At 30.8% G+C, this 23,387-nt stretch overlaps 1 protein-coding gene across 2 annotated transcripts in view; it reads right to left on the minus strand.

Annotated features, from left to right (window-relative positions):
• LOC142325828 (ribonuclease H1-like) overlaps window positions 1-23,387 on the minus strand; it is a 40,587-nt gene that overhangs the window by 2,901 nt on the left and 14,299 nt on the right. The window contains exons 4-5 of one of the 2 annotated variants that reach the window (XM_075367853.1): window positions 22,346-22,521; window positions 8,508-8,608 (exon numbers count right to left, since the gene is read on the minus strand). In XM_075367853.1, coding sequence (XP_075223968.1) covers window positions 8,508-8,608; window positions 22,346-22,521 — 277 coding nt within the window. Of the gene's footprint in view, window positions 1-6,665; window positions 8,609-22,345; window positions 22,522-23,387 lie in introns of those variants that run through there. The other variant, XM_075367852.1, reaches the window with a different exon arrangement.

Here is a 23,387-nt window from a genome sequence, read left to right on the forward strand (position 1 = left end):
TTATTAGGTATGAAGAAATTGTAATTATTTATATATTAAAATGAATATTTTAATATAAACCAAAATCTAGATATTTCAACTTCTAAATTATGAAGACCCCCAACAGAACTCCTGAACTTCTACACCAGCACCCCACTAACAACATAACATCATTGGAAAACCTCTCCACAATAAAAGAAGTCTACCAACAACTGGATGAGATGAAGAATTACAAAGCAACATGAGAAGATAAGACCTTTCTAAAGATTTAGAAACGTGCAGAAAAACCAGGAAAGCTCGCCCTTCATCAACAGATAGTCAATATCTGGATCAAAGACGTACTATCAGAACACTGAACAACAGCCATCATCCACTTGCTACACAAAAATGGCAGACAAATCAGATCCTAACAACTACAGGGGAATCTCACTTCTAGACGCAAAATAAGAATTCTTTCAAGAACCATCCTCATCAAGATCAGTTTACAAGTTAGAATTATGATAATACCAGGGAGGTTTCAGACCCTGGAGAAGCTGTCCAAACCAGATCATGAGTCTCAAACTAACAATGAATTACAACAGAAAAAGTAGCATGAGACATGGTGATGACGTTTGTAAACTTCAAGTAAGCATATGATTTGATCTGCCCACAGGGAATCCCTACTAAAAATTCTATTACACCTCGAACTAACCCCAAATAAATAAACATAGTAAAACTGATTCTCACAAGTACTAAGTCAGAAGTGAAATTCAGAGGCGAACTTTCACAACCATTTGAGATCAAAACAGGACTGTGCCATGGTCATGGATTCTCAATGCTACTATTCAACAGCGCTCTGGAAATGGTAATGAGGTAATGGCTCAAAAAATGCCTCCCAAAAATAAAAATAGGCCAAAAATAAAAAAAAGAACTGCTTTGGTTTTACCGACAACTTGGCACTGCTAGCAAACGACATTTAAAACATAACTTCAAAACATTGCAAATAAAATTGGCCTCAAAATTTTGAAAAGATATTTGAGAAAGATTATGTCCCAAAAACCAATATAATTAAAAGAACTAAACATACATGGAACAAATTCAAAACATTAACCTAATTTAAATACCTCAGAGAAATAATAATAAACAACCTACACAAAAAAAGTCAATCCAATCAAGAACAAAAAACTAGCTAAGTACAAAAATTAACCTGTTACTTCTTCTGCAGTATTGATTCTGAAGATTTTTTCACCCATCACCCACATTGTGAATCACAAATTTTCTAGCGCCCCCCCAGAAATGTTTAAACTAACCATCTGTTAAGAATAATAATTGCAATTACTGTTTTTAAGATGCAATCTTAAAAACAGCATTTAAAAATCCCTTTAATTACCAAATTTATTTGCACCAATATGTTGCTTAGATCAGGAGATATGCCGCATTAAAGCCAAAAGTGGCTGTATCTCTTTAAAGTGGAATACTTCAGTTCAGAAGAATCCTAGAGAGACGTACAAAAAAAAATAAATTAAAGCTAAAGTTTTAAGCTTTTAAATGATTTTAATGCAGTTTACTGAAAAAAATTAGTTTTCCCCATGCGCTCAATCAAACACTAAGAAAAACTTTCAAATTTAAAAAATGTTTCTTCTCACTGATTTTTTTTTTAATTTGATGATTTTTGAAATATGAAGTATACTGTCAAAATGTAGAGTATTCAAGCTTTACTTTTTTCTTTATTCATCTCTCTAAGCCTCTTGGTTGCAAAGTTAAAGTAGTTTGAAAACAGTAATTTTTTATCATAAAATACAGGTGTCCCTTTAATTTTTTTGTACTAGTGTAGTAGATATTTAATTTTAGTTTGAAATATCAGGAAAATATAATTTTTGTCTTTTTTTTTAATCAGCAATTACCTTCCTAGACCACCTGAATACCTTCAATTTTCTGTGGACCACATTGAGAATGAATGTTCTACAGTAAAAAAGTTTATCCATAAATGCAAAAATAAGACAGTACAACAGTTATAAAACTGGAAGCCACATATGCAGCAGAAACACTTCCACCTGAACGAATAATCAAAGACTGACAGACTCCAAAAAATCAAAAGAAGAATTGGAAGAACCTGCATCAACAAAAAGTATCAGAAAGACGAGCAGTGGTGTACAAAGAATTCTAGAACCCATCATTTACCATTCATAAGAGGAGACTAGGATTCTTTGGACACATCATGAACAAGCAAGATTCAAGATTACTAAAACAGCTGGTACAGTACAATATAGACTTGAAAAACACCAAGACAGGATGTAGATGGATCAGAGAAATAAGAGAGGCTCTAAAGGAAATTGGAATTATATCAGAAAACAGCACAAAGAAGATAAAATTAAACAAAAAAAAAATGAAGGACAAAAACACTCGCTTTATACTCACAAGAAAGAAACTCACAACACAAATATTTTCAACATCAGAAGGGGCATGGATATTGGAACTTATGAAAATATACTGAAATGATCGCAAGGCTTGAACATTTCCTTCTTATCCAAGAGACTTGGATAATGAACTGACTAAAGTGATCCTATGCAGCCACAAAAAATGAAAAAAAAAAAAAACATTAAATATATTCAAAAATTTAATTTAGAACTCCTGAATATTTTAAAAATTCTTAGGATTTTCTAATTAATTTAATGTTACGTGAAAATATACTTTACAAAGTGTTAGATGATAAAACAAAATACTTTCTTGTTGAACATTAATTATTTATTAGTGTCACAAAGAGACATAGGTCTTAGACATTAGGTCTTAGGTCTTAGATCAAAGACATAGTTCACATTAGAGGTAATGTTTTTTTGTCCTTTGTAATTGAAAAACCCTTTTTTTGGCACAGAACAAAATTATATTTTTAAGAAAAGATAATTTTTTTCTGTTACAAAAAACACTTTCTTGAAAACTGAATCAAATGTCTGTGGGAACTATTTAAATAGAACATTAGTGTTGTTTATTAATGAGGAGAACTTAGAAACATATTTTTTCACCAATTCCTACATATTGGTGAAACATATTTATTCTTATATCCCCACATATTACTTTCAATGGTACAATTAATGTTTACTTCAGGTGTATTAATATTTTATTTAGTATTATTTGTTAATATTGTAATCAGCAATGATGCTTAATTTCAACAAGCTCAATTCTTGATATTAATGCCTTACACTCAGCAGGCAAATCAAATATCTAAATGAAAAATAAAAATGCCTATATTTTCATAATAATAAGTTTTTCTTTATTTTGAAACAATATATCCTACGTGTCAACATTTTTGAAACTTTTTCAGAACTATTGCACTCGGCAAAAGTGCAAATGCTGAAGAGAAGAAAGTCATTAAAAATTATATAATATATAATAAACAACCTTCACCTTTTCTAATACCTGGAACTCCTTACCTTCGGAACTTTTTTGTTAAGTTTCTTTTAAGTCATTTGTTATCTCTGTTTTACTAATTTAAGGTAAAAAAATGAGAGAGATTGTTACTGCCTGAGAAACAATTAATAGAATATTCAAATTTCCTCAGACCATGAAAACCTATAAATGTAGTTCACCAAAAAACACAGTATTCAACATTTTTTAATAAAAAAATGAATGAAATGCATTTAAGAATCATTATACAGAATAATACATGAAGCACATTAACCGTGTAGGAATAATTAAGGAATGCTCACAAATGAAATAAATTTTTAAAGCTAAACTCCGTTTTACTGATTAACAAGCTAGCATTGATTAACAGTTTGTTTGCCCAGAAATTTTTCTGGGCAAACAAAATGTCTATAAAGATAATTTCTGAAAACCAAGAAATTTTACTTTGAGATTTGTGCTTGCTCTTAAATATCTAATAATGAAAGATAACTAGCTATTACAATTATAGTTCTGGACCTATCAAATACATTGGGGACTTCTTCAGTAAAACATGCATAGTAGATTTCCCATTAGTATTTCTGCAGTATCCCTTTAGTCATTACAGTATTTTTTTGAGGGCTTATTGGAAATTACTTGGGTCTGTTTGTTATCTTTAACTGAAATTAAAAGAACGGTATTCCAGAGAAGAATAATTACTTTCCTTTGTCTACCTCATCCTTGACCCTTGATCTTGACTCCATTTACTAGATCACTATTCCAGAGTTTTTAGCATAATAATGTTCATGAAGTTAATGCAAGCTTCAAACTTGAAATTATCAACTGCAGATAATTTGGTGTAAAACAAGACAGCTATTTTATAAATTGAAACTGTATTTTTTTTTTTAATTTGGAGAAAGTGAAATTATGGATGAAAATATTATGCAAGAGCAATAATGTTTTCATTGATAACTATTCTTTTTACCAGAGTATATGTAGAAGAAGTTAACTCTGAAGATTTTAGTATGTTACCATTAAAGTCTGAACTAGAATCACGTTTTTCTTCTTTGATTTAAAATAATTTTTTTTTATTTTCAAAACTTCTGCTATATAAATATTTATACGAAGTTCTGAACTCTAAATTATTTCTTGTATTAATTAAGTAAAATACAACTAAATATTAATTAAGTAATAAAAAAAACTATTAATTTAAAAATAATAAACTAAATCAAAGAACTGCTTAGCAGGAATTTTTAACCAGACTTTACCTTGGGAAATGTTGAAGGAAAGTAGCAAGAATGGCTTTGACAGAAATAAAAAAATATTCAATAGGTAAAATTTTGCATCAGTTTGTAATTAGAAATTAATTTTAAAACACATAAATCTTTGTTCTGATGACACATATTTACCCAGAGCTCATAACACATCATGCAACAAAAGAAACAAACTTTACATATAAAAATAGAACACTTGTATTTGTAAAAAAAATATTAAACACAACATAAAAAGTTTAGTCACACATGCTCAAACAGTAAGAAATTTACAAACATAAAAAACTGAACAAAAACATGACAAACGAAGAAACACAACATAGTCCAAACATACTAAAAGTCAGTAGTAAGAAGGTTCTGAACTACTAGAATAAGCACCATTAATGACAGACTGTATAATAGCTCTGAAAATTATTTCACAAATATTATTTTCACATATTTAAAAAGTGTCAATTTTCTTTAATTTGTTTTTAAAAAGCTGACAACAACACAGTTAAGAGAGAACTTTCCTGTCATGTGGCTAAAGCCGTATTCCAAGAAAGTCCTACAACTGTGGATTGTTTCTGATTCACGGCTTACACACACAACTTAATATATTTATCATTTAATTAGAAAATACAATTTTTTTTCATTTATTTAATTCAATAATTCTAACCTAAGCGAAGACACACAATGTAATTAATTCATGCAGTTGTGGCGGTACTTGGGGCGACAGATGGCACTAACTAAACTAATGTAATTTCACAACTTACATAGAAAAAATTTTGCTTATATGGTTGGCAGACCGGTGTAGCTGCAAGGCTTAACGTACCAGGTACCGAGTCGACCTGGTGCTGGAGTTCAAGATCCAGCCAGACTGAGTTACTTTTTTACAGTTTAAATATTATTCATTTATTTAATTCTACTGCTCACCTGTAGTCACATCATAGCAGATGACTGCAACAGCATTTTTTGAGGTGGGTGTCCGATTTTGCAAAACGTTTTTTGCAAATATTGACCATTAAATAAACAATTAGTTTATTATTTTACTCACTGAAAAATAATGGATGGTAATCTCTAATACAGTTATTACTATAGGGGGTACCTAGTTCCACAAGATTATGTAATAATTGTTTACTTTTATTAATTTACTTCTATTTTATATTGTTTGATTGTATGTCTATTAAGGTTTTACATTAACAATTTATAACTGTAAATAATTTCATTTTCACTTGTAATCTGTTTATTTTGTGGGATAAAGATTATTGTTATAAATATTGTTATTTTTTAATTGTTAACAAATGTGCCTAAGAAAAATATGACCTTAATTAGGCGAAATATCGAGATATTGAGGGAGACTTCATTCTATGCCTCACCCCCTTGACCTTTTAAGTTGAAAGTTTAATGACATAATGCCCCATATATAGAAGTAATCTGACTAAGTTTGATCAAAATCGGTCCAGTAGTTTTAGAGATAAAACGTGATTTAGAGGCCAACAACCGAACACAAGTACATATGAACATTAACGTCCGGAAACTTTCCATCCAGTTTTTTGGGTTCCTTAGGTGTCAAAATGTTATGATCCAGTGAAAACTGCATATGGTAAAAATTGAACCAATTACAATACTTTCCCTTCTAGAGCTATAGATCTGTTATAGTGCTACCTAGATGGGAAAGTAAAAGGTTTTACTATATATTTCTTTCATTGTTCTGATGAGAAAAAGAGAAAAAAAATGATTATAAGATTTATGTAATTGTTCACTGTTAACTCTCATAGACATCATAGGATATGAATATCATGGACATCCACATATCAGTTGTGTGTAAATGTTTGACTATTAACACAACAGTCAATCATATCCTCCCTACTCACCAGACCTAACCATATGCAGTCTTTCTATTTTCCAAAAATGAAATGGAAACTTAAGGGATGGCATTTTAAGCCCACTAAAGACATCCAGACTGAATTGTTATAGGCAATGGACACTGATAAGAAATAACTTCCAGAATTGTTTCCAGTCATGGAAAAAATAGCAGTAATGGAAAAGAACTTTGAAGGATAAGAAGGCCAAGAATTTTTATAGTAATTTAATTTATTCTGTTTTTATTAATTTTGGAAACTTTAGGTAACACTCATATATACAGATTATCTTATCTTTATATGTCATCTAAAACATTTCCATGTAATCCTGCCTCATCAACATCAACTTGTTTTGAAAGCGTACATTAGTGTAGTTGTTTATTGTATAATACTTAGTCAATTACATTAAAATGTTTTACGTATATTGTGTTATATTTTTGTTCCACAGTTTAATTTTATGTTGTAATGTTAAATGATTTTGTATGTTATTTTAAAATATATATGTATTACCAAATCATTTATACAAAACAAAATTTGGTCTCTAATTACGGATGAGTTTATAAAAACTGCATTTGAGGTTGTGTTGTTATAAAACTAATTATATATGAAAGGTTCATACTATCACCAGCAGATGCTGAACCTGTTGTTGATATTTAAATGGGTGTATGGACTAATAACAGCTTGATACATGAGTAAAATATAATTTTATTATACACCGAAACTATCTACACAGTTGTTTGGAGATTACTTCCCCTGTTTCCATATTTTGAATCCACAAGTTCCAATTTGCATCTTGTTTTTCAAATAAACAAGACATAATTGATATTTTTCACAATCATAATGAAATTTATGGATTCATATAAAATTTTGTGGTGATTATTATTATTACAGTATTTTTTGTATTGCTAATTTATCCACTGGTTTTTAAAGTTAAAAATAACTGCATACAGGCATGTTACATTCACCTTTTTATTCAGTTATGTACTACTTAATTTTTTTTGTTTAAATATCAAATAAAAATGGTTTAACAAATATTTTAAATTTGTTAAGATAACAGAATTTTTTTTAGGAGAGGACTACGTAATTCTTAATTGAAAATGAAATGCATCATAGTTCTAAGTTTGTGTTAACAATCTGTTCCTAATTAATATGCTCTTCCGGTAAGTCAGTTTAATTACTATAAATAATATAAAAAAAAGAATATATGTGTAGTATTTCTCTTCTTACTTTTCTGAGTAATCATAAATGTAATGAAAAATGTGAATAAAAAAAGGTGAATAAAAAATTTTAATGTCTGTGTGGCAATAAATTAATATTGCTGCTATAAATATAAACTTTTAATATTAAAAAAGTAATTAATTATTATTTTCAGTGCGATATAGTAAATATTTTACTCACAAAATTATGTTTAAAAAGAAACATATGTTAACATGTAGAAACAGAAACGTTAAAAGGACATACATTTTACTGCTATTTAATAAATAGCTTCGAGAATATAAAAACTCTCTTTATTGTTTATAAAATGTTACATTTCATCATAGTGGTAGATGATGATTTTCTAATTTATTTACCAATAAAGAATATATATAGAAAGAAACTTATGAATTCAGATAGTAACAATTTCTTTAATCTTTAACATTATGAAGGAAGAAATTATTTTATATCATATTTTTTGTTGTTTATATATTTTTTATAAGCTCTTAAAATATGCTATTCGCAGTATGATTAAACACAGTAATTAATATTTCTCCTGTTTTACATTAAATACTGATGTGCTACTCATAATCAGTAAATAAAAAATCAAAATTTGATGGTAAAGTTGCCATTCGCAACAATCTACCTTTTTATAATTCTAACCAACTCTATAATGTTAACATTTCAATTGTACTTATCTCCACCACCATTATACCACTTATTGTAATTATTCTGTCTTGCATTATTTTTATAATTATAGTTATAATTGCGTTTCTTAAATGATTTATTGTAAGGATTCTTATTGTTTTTATATTTGTAATTGTTATCTTTATTGTTATTATTTTTAAAAATAATATCAGTATCATACTCAGGTATATTATTTTGTAAAGCATATACTTTAGCTCCTTTCTGGGCTAGAGAGAATGCTTCTTTATAGCCCATTTCTGTATCAGACGCTTTATCATGTACCTGTTAAAAAAAATTATAGTCAACATTATATAAGAAATAATCAAATGTTATGCATCGGTACTGAAGTTTAAGCTATTATAAGAATACAAATTACAGATTACACTATTCACATAAGTAGAAAGAGTTTAATTCTAATTTGATTATATTGTTTATATAAGTTGTGAATTTAATAATAAATTTAGTGAAAAATTCCTAACCTGACTTGGATTTGAACTCCTGAATCAGTCAATGCATCGACTACCTATTTTTGGTGAACTGAATGAATATGAATATCACAAGGTTTCACTATAATTTGTGTTAAAAGTAATGTAATCATGTTCACTACATTTTGTAATTTTTACTAAAAAAATGTTATGGTACATTTTAAAATGGATATCCATTCTTATAAGCTATTTTGTATTCTTATTTTAACAATTAAACTTTTTAGATAAAAAATAAGAGAAGCTCAGTTTTGAAAAAAAAAGTTTGAAAAGTTCAACAAATTTTTTCTTATTTGTTAGATTTTTTTTTGTCAGCTTGCTTACCATTTAATTTTTTCTCATTATTTAAAATTATACCCTTTGTAATGATTACCCAAACCAAATATATAAATTTAATGCTTTTAATAACTTATTTCAAAACATTTTCAGTCACTCTTGTGACTATAGTCACTTTTGATAAAATCATATTTTCAGTAGTTTACAGTTTTAAATAATTTTCATTATCAACCATCATGAACAAAAAATGTAGCAAAATTTCTTACCAAAGCAGACTGAGTAAAAGGGGTTTGGCCATTTTTTTTTTATTTGCAATAAGAAAAGAGATTGTTTTTTGAAATTAAAATTAATGTTTGACTTTTCACCAAATACACAATTAAATTTCCTTAAGAAACATTAATTGTTTACTTATAAATACATATCTACAAGCATATTTGTATGTACGATAAATCATCAGCATCACAATTTATTTATTTAATATTCTCTTGAATAGATATAATATTATACAATTCAATAATACAAATATAATAAAAAGCTAAAAATATAGGTACAATAATAATTTCTAATAATACACAGCTGCTCTCAAAAGTAAAAACAAGAGCAAGAGTAATGATGAACACAGGGTAAGCAAACAAAAAATGTTTATCAAAATCATAATTTACATGTAAAACAATATTACTTAAATACTGCTCAAAGTAGAAAGTAAATAATTTATAGAAAACAAAATATACTATAAATCAAATACAAACACAATATAACTTATCAAGTACCATGTATAAACCAAATAATAAACATTACAATAAAAATCTCTTATAAAAAACATCACTTTGAGAAATCAAAACAAAAATACTCAAATTAATTAATATGTGCTGTTAAAATCACAGACATCTACAGACATTTACAGAAGAATCCTTCAAATATGTTTTTAAGAAGTGAACAGAAACGAAATATCCAAATTAATATTAAACATTAACAATAATCGACTAGCTGTGTATTATTAACAGGGTTTTTTTTTCAAGGTCCGATCGGTGGTGAAATAATAACCCGCGCAAAAATCGGATGAACCTTTGCACATATGTGTTGCGCAGCGTCTCTAGTATGGCCTTCAATCACGTCACGTCACTTCGTTTAGTTCTGAACACGCAGCTAGGACGTATACATGTCTACAACAGTAGCATCTCCCGCCAAGTGTGAAGTGCGTGCGGTATTCGATTTCTTCAGGCCGAGGGGTGTAATGCAGCTGAAATTCATCAACCAATTTAATAATTTGTACGGTGAAACTTCAATGAGTTACAGCAAAGTGCGACAATGGTGCAGGAACTTTAAAGCAGGACCTGCAGATGTTCATGATGCAGGCGGTCAGGGAAGGAAGCGACTTTCAACCGATGATCTCATTGAGCGAGTGAATGAGGCGATTCCAGAAAATCGTCGGTTCACAATTTCTGTATTGAGTGATTCGTTTCCTGTAATTTCAAGGTCATCTCTCTACACCACTGTGAGTGAGAGACTTCAGTACCGCAAACTGTGTGCGAGATGGGTTCCCAAGATGCTGTCCGACCATCACAAAACAATGAGAATGGACGCCTCCCTAACGTTTCTCCAGCGCTACCATAATGAAGAAGATTTTTTGAACAAAATTGTCACAGGGGACGAGGCATGGGTCCATTTCGAAACTGAAGAAACAAAAGAACAATCCAAACAGTGGATGCATTCTCATTCTCCCAGTAAACCAAAGAAGTTCAAACGAACCTTTTCCAACAGAAAGTGTATGGCTACGGTGTTCTGGGATCGGAATGAAGTTCTCTTGGTGGAATTCATGAAACGTGGCACGACCATCACTGCAGCCTCATACTGCGTGACTCTTCAACGTCTACGAAGGGCGATTCAGAATAAGCGGAGATGAATGTTGTCATCAGGCATTGCCTTTCTCCATGACAATGCTCGGCCGCACACTGCAGCTGTAACAAAGAAGCTCCTGCAGCATTTTCGTTGGGAAGTGTTTGATCACCCACCATACAGCGCCATCTTACATCCATCATACAGCGCCGACGGCTCCATCCGATTTTCAAAAATCATCCGATCAAAAAAAAAAACATTAACTGATTCGTTGCTTTATTCTGTAGATCTGATTTTTAAAACTTTTTGACAGTCGTGCACCAAGCCAGATCGAGAGACATCAACGCTTGAAACACTGATGATCAGAAAGAAATGTATCCATATCGATGGACTGTAAGGCTTTACTATAAGGATCGACGTTTAGTTGACAATCTCTATGGTAAAAGGGAAATCATATTTCTTCCGCACTTTGAATTCACATTTTTTAATTCTTCCATACTATGGAAATCTATAATCCGAGCACTAATTTTTTCATTATTGCTTGAATAACTTTTGTGATAGTTACATTTATGTCCTTCTCTAGTTTGAAATCCTGGATCCTAGATGTATCGAAGGAAAATCGTCTTCTTTCTGTACTTGTAAGTTCATTGTTCCTACTTTTAGCAATATCTCCGAGAAATTGTTCAGTATCCCATACCGTATTTTTTTAATTAATCTATAAAAAAACCAATAGTCATCTTCTCGTGTATTCCTACGAGTTTTGTAAACTTCTCTTGTATACTAAAACTGCATTATGTGCTTACAAGTCTTCTTTGTACGAATGAGGTAACGCAAAATATCTTGAACACCTTCTCGATGGAACGAGATCATTTTCCTTCTTTTTTAATACGAACAATAGAGGATGCACTCAACACTTGAATAGATTCTCCGTAATCCAGCTTTTTCTCGTCCATTTTATTCATACCAAATTGAGAAGCTACTTCGAAATGTTGAAAGAGCTCCTACTCATTTTTATTAATACTTCCCATTATTTGAACGGTAGTTGTGTTCTGAGTGGCATGATCTGTATTTTTTTTTTCACTGCAGATATATATCTCAGCGTAAGAGTAATCCGGAACAGCGGGCAGTCCTTGTTGGCGAATATAGAGATCTTAGATCTCGATATTTTCACAGAGTTCGGACAGCGAAGAGGGATTTCTGGCGTTTCTTTGTGCATGAACAGGGGAACAACGATCCCTGGAGAGTTGTATACAGGATCTTGGGACACAAACGACGAAAGGACGTTCTTCAGTCCTCTGTCTCGACCCGGCTCGGTGTAATTTTAGACACGTCTGAAATGTTACACAGACTACTTGACGATTTACCGCCTGATGATACTGAAGTAGGTGAGACCTCATACCATCAGCGCAAGAGGCATGAAGTTGCTCTGTTTCGCATTTTTGGTGCTATCCACTATTTGACTCGGTGTAATAGTGATCTGAGTGCATAGTCTATGAAGTTAGATTTAGGAAGAATTTTTGTGTGAAACCTTCGGTGCTAGAGGAAGGCGCGGGGATCGTGTTTTCCCAGATCGAATTTGGGTAATTGAGGGTTGTAAGTTACAATAGGTGGTAGTGTTTGGAAGAGGCCATGCGAAGGCGATAGTAGGTTATGTAAGTACACTGAGGGAAATGACTGCCGAAGCATTTGCATCGGTGGCATCCTGACAGAGACCAAATTGATGACTGTGTTTTGTTATCAAATTTAGAGGGGTCTAAAGTACGACCTCCGGTAATGCCCATAAGGACTAAGAACGGAGGGGATGTGTGGGCGACCGGGATTGTCACAAGGCGGGTGTCTTCCCTTGCTTGGGTGTCTTCCTTGGATACTACCATACCTTGGATACATCCTGGGTCAGGATGGTAGCACACTCACTAACACAACTAGTGTGTTAATTAATTAGCGAGTTTGCTGCTATAATTTGGATTTAATTGAGTTTTATAACTTGGCTATCTATCGCATATATTTTAAGAGATTAGAAGTTAAAAAAAATTCTCTCGTTTTGTAATTATTTTCTTTTACATTTTATTTTGACCTTACAATTTAACTAACTGCAACCGAAAGAAAAATATTTTTTTTTTATGAAATAAAATATCCCAGTCTCTCATCAGGACATATAATTTGTTCAGGATAGTTTCTACCGTGGAAAATCCAACTAGTGTTAATTTAATAAATTTTATTTAACGGGGTGAGGTGTATAGCCCCTGAAAATTCTTTGCCACATATTATTGTTTGTTTTTTTACTTTTTTTTCTTAGTGCAGAGTCCAATTTTCTTATTTTTTTTAATGCTGCTTATCCAAATGAAAGGATGCTTTGTAAGGTTTTGATGCTGTTGAAATAACTTGTGAACTGTACTGTACTGTTGAAATTACTTGGTGCTGTTGAAATAATGTATGATTGATCGTCCCATAACCCAACAAAATCAACTTTTTTTTACTGCTTGCAAACTATTATTAGTAGATAGTTTTGTCATAACAGATTATTTTCCAGATAAATAAAAATTGTAATAATAATCATACTTTATTTAGTTTATTTTTTTGGAAAAGAAATTAATTAAAATTTTACCAGTTCTGAAATGAAAAAAAAAATTCAACTCATTTTACTAATATTTTGTGACGTTTTTTACGTAGGGTTTTATGAGAAAAATAGAAATGAATCGTTTATCAGACTATATTCACGCTTTAAAATAACTTTCTAATACGTTTTTAAACGTTTATGTAGCTTAAATTGCGACTAAGTACAACTATCTATCAAGTAATCGATGTACTATTTAGTTACCGCATTAGATAATCGATTATATCAATAGATAAATAGTAAGTTACGCACGATGGTAGGTATGTATTTCTTGTATCTTAAAGAAAAATGAAAGTCAGTGTGTAATGACGTTTAAAGTAAGCTAGCTATTCTAGTTTATTTTATAATTTTAAACGATCAGTAGTGATAAAACAGATTGAGATTTGAGTACAGTTTTTGCGGTAATACTACTGTAAAATTGTTGAATCGACGTGAGATTTAAAAGCGTAAAAAGGTCTTATAAGTTTTATTCTTAATTTTTCTTTCATATTGGGTGAATTCGGAATAAATTTAATTTAAAAAAAAATCTTTTTTTGAAATTAAATCAAGTTTTGTTTTAGTAGAAAAAATATACTTTAATACATAAATTATAATAATGGATAACAAAAATACTCGGTTTGCGATCTGAAATTTCATTCTAGTTAGAGCCATGACAAATTCAAGAAGGATTCAAAAAGGAGATGAGAAGGAATTCTCAGTTTAATCTGTAATTTTTATGAGGTGTTCAAAAAGTGACGTTATGGAAGAATCCTTCTTTTGTTGCTGGTTTAATTGAGAAAAAATGGGTTACACAATGCAGTAGGGAATATTCATCGTCTTACAATACGTTAATTAGATGTGGCAGTTATGCCCAAACCCAGAATGCCTTTATAGAAAAATACGGTGTGGATGCATCAAACAAGTTCTCCATCAAGCGGCTGTACGACAAGTACCAAGAGACACAAAATTTGGCAGATGCAGTCAAAAGCGGTTGACCAAAATTGGTAACACCAGAGAAATCGACGTATAAGCCGCATATTCTGTTAGTCCCAAGAAGTCTTTGCGACGTCTATCCTGTCGCTCTGTTGTCTCCATCAGTAGTACCCACACGGAATTTCGCAAGTGTTTAAAGATGTATCCGCACAGAACTCGTGTTGTTCATCAGTTGCTACCTGCAGACACAAACGTGTAGCTTTCTGTCAGCGGTCCATGTCATCTGTAACGCCAGATGGAAAAGAACTCGACGATTGGTTTCGGTCTGACGAGGCACGGTTCCATCTTGATGGATACGTGAATGCCAGCATTCACGCGTTTGGTGTACGGAAAATCCACATCGTTTTCACGAGTCTCCTCTGCACGCACAAAAAACGGGTGATCGGTGTGCAATATCGCGTAGGCGAATCTTCATGACATTCTTTCACGATACAGTGAGCGCTCCATACAGATGGTGCAACAATTTGTAAACGCTATACCTGCGGACCGGCTGATGTTCATGCGGTTTCAGCAGGACGATGCTTCGGCTCTTACAGACAACAATACTATGACTTTCTTGGATCAGCGTTTTCATGGAAAAGTGATTTTGAAGGGATTGTGGCCCTTTCGGTCTCCTGGTTTATCTCCTCCTGATGTTTTCTTGTGGGGATACCTTAAGGATACCGCTTACAAAATATCCTCACACCATTCTCAAACTGTAGAGCGAAATTGAACGATGTGTCGCTGCAATTTCTCAACAAACGTAACATGTGTTTAAGAGCACGCAACGTTGTATTTAATTATGTTATGTTTCCCAAAAGGTTGCGCCACTTTTTAAACTCCCTTCAATTTACATAACATGGTATGAGTATGAATTAATTTCCTGCATGGAAAAAGTAAGATAATTTTTTTTCAAATAATGTAAGCGAAACGGTTTTTAAACGAGAAATTTAACTTTGATATGCGCAGTTGATGATGTTGAAATGTTTACATTCATATTATTGAATTGTTAAATCATAATAAAAACATTTTAAGTTTCAAATGTGACTTTTTGAGATCAACCTGTATTAATAAGTTGCCGGTACACGTTTCACTTTGCGTCGAGTTATAAAAGTCGGAATTTAAAGAATAACTTAAAAAGCATTATTTTTTTATTATTTGCTTTTAATATATTGTTTGCTTCACAACTAAAAGCCACTGATCATTTTAATTTATATTTCGCAAATTTTAATTTTTCGTAACCTAATAGTATCATAAAAACCGATTTGTTCTCGGTTAGAGAAGAGCATTAATGAGGAAAAACATTTGCGATTTGAAACAATCATTCAAATTCATTTATCGGGGTTTTCTTTATCTCCTGACCGTTTGAGTAATTGACGTTTTCTGTTTACGGAAATACTAGATCTTATTAAACCAACATCATAATATTTACTTCGTATTTACGATATGAAATTAAGGATCTTCTTTAAAACTATCCCGTGAAAATGGCTTCGTATTTCAAAACTAAGGGATACTATTAGGTATAAATTACAAAATTACTTCTTTACGGTGTATTTGTAATTTTCGCCGTCTTCTTGAATCAACTCGTTTGATCAAACTTTTTTTTTAAATAGGAAGGAGGATAGTAATAGATAAATGATCTTAATGTGAATTTTAAGAGAAAACCGATAACGAAAACCGTTTCTCGATAAATACCTTTCAAATTATAGGCAAAGTTACAAAAACGGAAAAATCTCGTTAGTAATAAAACGAATTAAAGTTCGCTTAGTAACTTCTTCATTTCCTATTACCTTTACAATTACATCCAGTAACAAACTATAAACTGTGAATGTTGAAATAAATGACCCAAACACAATAATAACAGCCTTCACCATAATAAATAATATTAATAAACAATAACTAATAATTTGCAACGTGTTGTAAATTAAATGGCAAGGTCAAAAGATTAACTGGTATTATTTATTTTAATTATCGCAATATCTAATTTTAAAATGTACTTAAATGCTAAAAATAAATTTTCAAAGCATATATATCATTTTACAATAATTTCAAAACGCTTCCCTTTTACAGCTTGTTTATGCGCTAACTTTAATTATTATCAGTTTTATAACTTGTACCATGTTTGGTGATATACTTGCAAATCGGTCACCGATACATCTTTTCAAATCTTCATATTTTATACGTTTTGTTTTGTGTACATTATGTTTTAAGTACAGTGCTCTCCAGGCGTTGGAAAACCTTTATTCCGGACATCCTGTCGTCGTTGGCATTTATGATAAAATGGCTGAGTTAGATAAACGAAACGGGGGGGGGGGGGGGTAGGTTTTTGCTGGATCCCTAGCCATGTTGGAATTCTAGGTAACGAGAGGGCAGATTCTGGTGCGAAAGAAGCGCGTGTTCAGCCTCCTTTCACCACCCGAGTTACTACCTTTGATTTTATCAATCGTATAAAACAATCACTGCAAGCAAGGTGGCAAAGTGGCTGGACGACTGCCGTCGATGATAAACTTCGACGGATTAAAAATTCAGTGTTGCCGTGGGGTTCCTCTTGCAGGAACTCTCGTCGTGAGGAAGTGGTCCTCTGCCGGTTACGGTTGAGGCATACGAGGATCACACACGAATATTTAATGTCAGGAGAAGACCCACCCCTGTGCACACGATGCAACTGCCGCATGACTGTACACCACATTCTCGTGGACTGCATATGTTATGCGGCGACGCGTCGTCAGTTTAATATACCCAGCAGCATTCGTGATATCTTGTGCAATGATGGCGGGATTTTGGAACTGATGTTTATCTTTTTGCATAGTACTGGGTTACTGCAAAGGATTTAATATACTCATATATGTTTTTCTGTAAGGAGAGTTTTTTAAATAATTTTAACCTTTATTTTCGATTTGATTTTTTAGTTCTATGTGTTTAATTTTACTATCCGGGGAGGGGATTTTTGCACAACCCGTCGGAGTTAGGTAAGTTTTTATACTTTCTTTATTCTATTATTTTATCTTTCATATTTTATCAACTTTAGCTGTGATATTAGTTTTGGGTTTTATTTTGTCTTTTTGGCCTGTTTTAGTAAATTTTTATTATATGATTAATATTACGTTTACACCTTGTATGGTTTATTATTTTAGAGTTATTTTACCCTTTTAATAATAACTGCCGGGCGATGATAACGCCCAGGCGTTTTTCGCCCACAAAAAAAATAATGTTTTAAGTAACCCCAAAATTAATCTGCAGGTGAAAGATCTGCAGACCTGGCAGGCCATTCTACGGCTCCTCTACGACCTATCCAGCTGTCTGGAAACGTTTCATTTAAAATTTGCCATCCCTTTAGATAATAGTGAGGTGGAGAAAACTCAACCTTGCTGAAATCATAAGTTATCAGATTGCTGTCCAAATTTTTTCTTGATGTTTGGTAAAGTTCTATCGGCTAACAAGTTGGAACGAGCATCTTCTTTAAAATTTCTATCTAAAATAAAAGGTCCTACAATACGATTATTATCGATAGACGTTTTAAAGGAACGTTTCCTACACAAAGTTTATTTTCTCAGAGTACTCTGTACGACTCTAACGTCTATCTGGGATTATTATTACTCCAGTATCGATAGTTATGCCTATTCACAAAGCCGTTTAACATGGGCTAAGCTGATTCATATAACCGTTTAACAAGAACGTAGTTTTATTTGTAAATACGATTGTATTAGAAAAATTTGCGCCCAAGTCTACGTTTGCATTACAGCTCGACACGACGATCAAAATCTTCTGAAACTTCTTGCACTGGGTGTAGCGTATAAGGGTGAAAATAATTACTTTTAAAAAGTTTGTTAATTGAAAAATATCCAACACGACTAATGTCATGTTGGATCATATTTTTCCGAATCGTTTAATGAGGGTCCTGAACAAACGTTTGCAAAATATTTAACAATTTTGCTTCGTTAGTGGCAATTCTTAGTTTTCCGGTGCGAGAAAGATTTCGTACAGTATCGGTTTCTTCAAATCGTTGTAGCCTTAGTCGTCATAATTTACTTATTAGTTCTCTGTTTTGAAATCTACTATTAAATAAATCGCATTCCTCGTTTAAAGGACATACTCGTACATACTCGTATATTTCGGTTTCACTTAATTGATACATTATTATTTGATAAAACTAAATAAACGAACATAATAATAATAAACTTTGTTCTAGAAAAAAAAAATTGAATCATTACGACTTAATTTTCCAATACATAATTAATTTAGACACAATAAAATCATATACTAATCAATGGATGAAGCCGTTACGTGATGAAAATCCATATTACAAAAAAACAAAATAAGTTTGATATATATATATATATATATATATATATATATATACATATATACATACGAGGTGCGACAATAAAGTAATGAGATTGATGTGAAAAAAAATGTTGCATACCGTTTTAGTCATGTTTAGTGTTGTCTCCTTCAAATTAGTTCCCCTCTGATTGCACACACTTATTCCAGCGCTTCTACCATTGATGGTAACATTTCTGGAACTCATCTTCTGTAATATCCTCCAAGACCCTCGTCACAGCTTTTTGGACATATTGTGTTGTTTGAAAATGGTGTCCCTTGACCGCCGTTTTGACTCTTGGAAAGAGAAAAAAGTCGCACGGAGCGATATCTGGTGAATAAGGTGGCTGTGGTAGTACTGAAATTCGGTTTGAGGTTAAAAATTGCTGTACTGACAGAGCAGTATGGGATGGCGCACTATCGTGATGCAGAATCCAATTATCAGCCATGTTGGCACGGACACGAAAAACTCGTTTACGAAGTCTTTCTAAAATTTCTTTGTAGAAATATCGGTTAACTGTTTCTCCAGGAGGCACCCACTCTTTATGAACCATTCCCTTGGAATCGAACAAGCTAACAAGCATGCATTTCAGCTTTTTTGGTCTGGGTGATCCCTTTGAGCACCATTGGGAATTTTGGCGTTTTGTCTCTGCATCGTATTGAAAAAATTTGTTATCACCAGTGATAACACGGCTCAACAAATATGGATTGATTTCCGTTTGCTCTAACAGATCGGCTGCCACATTTTTCCGTGTTTCTCGCTGTTGTTGTGTGAGATTTTTGGGAACCATTTTTGCACAAATCTTTCTCATACCAAGATCTTCAGTTAATACTCGTATTTGACGAACCGTTTCTCGATTGATGTTGAGTTCTTCTGCAATCATTTTCACGGATAATCTTCGATCAGATCGTACGATTTCACGCACCCTGGTCAAGTTGACATCTGTCCGTGAGGTTGATGGTCGTCCACTGCGGTCTTTATCTTCAACATTCGTTCTGCCTTCACTAAATGCCACCGAAAAACTTGAGCTCTTGACATAACCTCCTCTCCAAAAGCCTTCTGAAGCTTACCATAAGTTGTCGTCGAGTTTTCACCCGATTTAACGCAACAAGAAATGGCATACCGTTGCGCAATATTTTGCGGTTTCATTTCTGTGACGAGAGACAAACACGTGTTCACTTATTACAGCACAACTCACAACTGAGCAGTTGCATCAATGTGCCGCTTGGACTAGAAGTAGCTTATAGACCAAGGTCAAAGATGGTGTGCCTATGCAAGCTGCAGGGTTGCTACATCTTGCAAAGAAAAATCAGTCTCATTACTTTACTGTCGCATCTCGTGTATATATATATATATATATATATATATATATATATATATATATATATATATATATATATATATATATATATATATAAATTGTTTATATAATCCAACTTGATCCACCTAAGTATAGAAATTAAATAAGATGACACTTACCATATTTTTTTATGTCTTACAGTAGCGCTTTCATGGCAACACACATCTTAAGTTGTAATTTACTTTTTAAGTGTTTATATCTACCTACATATTATACTCAAATACAATTAAATATATATAAAATTTTTTTTAATTATATACAAAAAGAATTTTTTATAAGAATTAAAATATAAAAATTCTTTTAAAAATCACAAATTAAAAGCTTTTGTAAAATATATAAATTAAAAATATTTAAATTTAAAAAAAAAAAAATGTTAAAACTGCATATATAAAAATATGACGTCAGATTTGATAAAAAATTAAAATAAATAAATAAATAATAAAAATGTACCAAGTATCTTGGCTAGCCAATGTTATTGTACTGTGTGGATTTGAATTAAATTGGATTTATCTATTATCATTATCTTTATCTGAAGTGCTGCCATCTACTGCAGTCTTTATAATCATGTCATATAATCAATTTATGTCAATTCTTTGTGTGTCATTTATTAGTATTAGAATTGTAGTATTTAATTTTTGAAATTTGTTTTATAATATCCATTTCTTTGTTTAATTTATTTTTATTATATTGTGTACAATTAATCGCTCTATTAATCATGTTTGTATATGTATTAATTTTGTGTGAGCAAGGATGATTTGAATATTTACATATTGTGGTTTTATTGGTTGTGGGTTTCCTATATACTGACATTACAAATTGATTATTTTTATTATTAATTTTGATATTAATATTAACAATATTGCTTTATTTATATCGATTTCAAAGGTAAATTTCAAAACATTATAATTTAGTTTTTTTCAAAATTTTTAGATGTTCATTGTATATAACAGGATTATAAACAACCTAAAAATCATCAATATACCGAGAACATAATAGGATATCATGAATATGAATAATGCCATAAATAATTTTATTTTCAAAATCCTGTAAGAAAAAATTGACAACATATACTTCAAATATTTGCATACTGATAACATTGTTGAAAATATAACTAAGTATGATAAAAGTAAATTTAAACCAGCATACAAGACAAATTACCATATAATAAAACATTTTAAAAAACAGTAACCATACTGATTCACACAATTTATTCAATTTGTGTGGAATTTATAAAATAAAATGTAATGACTGTGACCATATTTATACAGGCAAAACTAGTAGATCTTTTAAAACCAGATTTCTTGAACATGTTAGAAACTACAAAAATGAAAAATTGAGTTTATCTAATTGCTGACTACCTTATTAACAACAAACATTCTATTTCTGATAATCAAATCAATTTGGAAATATTGGAAATCAAGAAACATAATGTAAATAAATAATAATAATAAGTTTAGACATTTTGGAGAAATTTTATATATATAAATATAAAAGGAAATTCAGCTGGATCAACTTGTAAACAGTTAATGAAGATGAGACACTTATAAAGACTGCAGTAGATGGCAGAACGTTTTCAGATAAAAATAATGATAATGCATAAATCCAATTTAATTCAAATCCACACTACTATAACATTGGCTAAGATGTTTGGTACGTTTTTCCTATTTATTTATTTATTTTAATTTTTTATCAAATCTGATGTCATATTTTTATATATGTAGTTTTTAATAATTTTTATTTTTTAAATTAAAAATTTTTAATTTTTGTAATTTATATATTTTAAAAAAGCTTTATTTTTCGATTTTTAAAATAATTTTTATATTTTAATTCTTGAATTTCAATTTTAATTTTAATTTATAAAAAAAATGTTTCATATATTATTAAAAAATGTTTTATATATATTTAATTGTATTTAAGTATATGTAGTTTTATATAAAAAAAAAGTAAATTACAGCTGAAGATGTGGGTTGCCATGAAAGCGCTATTGTTAAGATATTAAAAAAATATGGTGTCATCTTATTTAATTAATAATTTCTGAATTTAGGTGGATCAAGTTGGATTATATAAACAATATGTATTAGTACAGAGGGATATGGGTCTTGAAAAGACTGACTGTAGAAAAATTATACATATATATATATATATATATATATACATATTTAAGGATAGATTAACTTACCCAAAATACATTTTTCATGCAATTTATAGATTCATCTAGATTTTTTAGAGTGATTTGATTCTTTACATCATCTCCATTTTTCGTTTTCCATCCATTTTCTTTCCATCTCTTTAACCAAGATGTTGCACATTTTACAACAAATTCTGAATCAGTATGTATGGTTACTTCTTCAAATCCTACAAAAATGTTGATACATATTTAAAGTTAGTAATAATTAACTACAGTAATTAGTTGGTAGCGGTATAGTCTAGCAGTACAATGCAAAAAACTACATGTGAATAACATTTTGATCTGTAAATGTGTGATCATCCACATGTTACAAGGATGTAAGATGTGAATGAGTGTATTTTAATCCAACAACATTATCAGTACACTGCGACTGATGATGCATCAATTTGCAAAACTGCAAGATTATAAGGTTGAAATTTATTTCAGTAAAATACAAAAATTTTTGGCTGTCCAAAGCTGACGTAAATGTTTGCCTTAGTACTTTACTGAAGAAAATTACAAAATTTAGCAAATAGTTGTTAATGAATTAATTTTCCAATTAGATAAGTTTATAAGTCCTTAATAAATTATTCCAAACATAAATTAAAAGCATTTTTAAATCATATTATGATATTAATTATTGAACAAATAAAATCATAAAAAGTAGGATTGTGTATGGTATTTTTATATAATAGTTCTTTTGTTAGGCAGAGAATTAGGATATATAAAGTGTGTTATTTTATTTGTGAGTGGAACAGTCAATACTGAGTGGCATAAAACAACCACAAAAAATGTAGGATATTGTCAAAAAAAAGATAATCCCTAATTAAATCAGGAAAAATATTTTCTACCACCTTGTCATATCAAAATCGGACAGATAAAAAATGTCTTAAAAGCCACAAATGAATAAAATAGATTTTAAAAGATACTAGCTTAAAAAAATGTACAATAAAATAAAGATACCACTTTTTCAGTTCTTCTTTAAATGTTGATTTCTTTTATTAAAATTACCTAGAGCAAATTAAAATTACCAGAAATTTTCTTACCTTTAATT

The sequence above is a fragment of the Lycorma delicatula genome, chromosome 5 (genome assembly GCF_047948215.1).
Source record: "Lycorma delicatula isolate Av1 chromosome 5, ASM4794821v1, whole genome shotgun sequence".
Classification (NCBI taxonomy): Eukaryota; Metazoa; Arthropoda; class Insecta; order Hemiptera; family Fulgoridae; genus Lycorma; species Lycorma delicatula.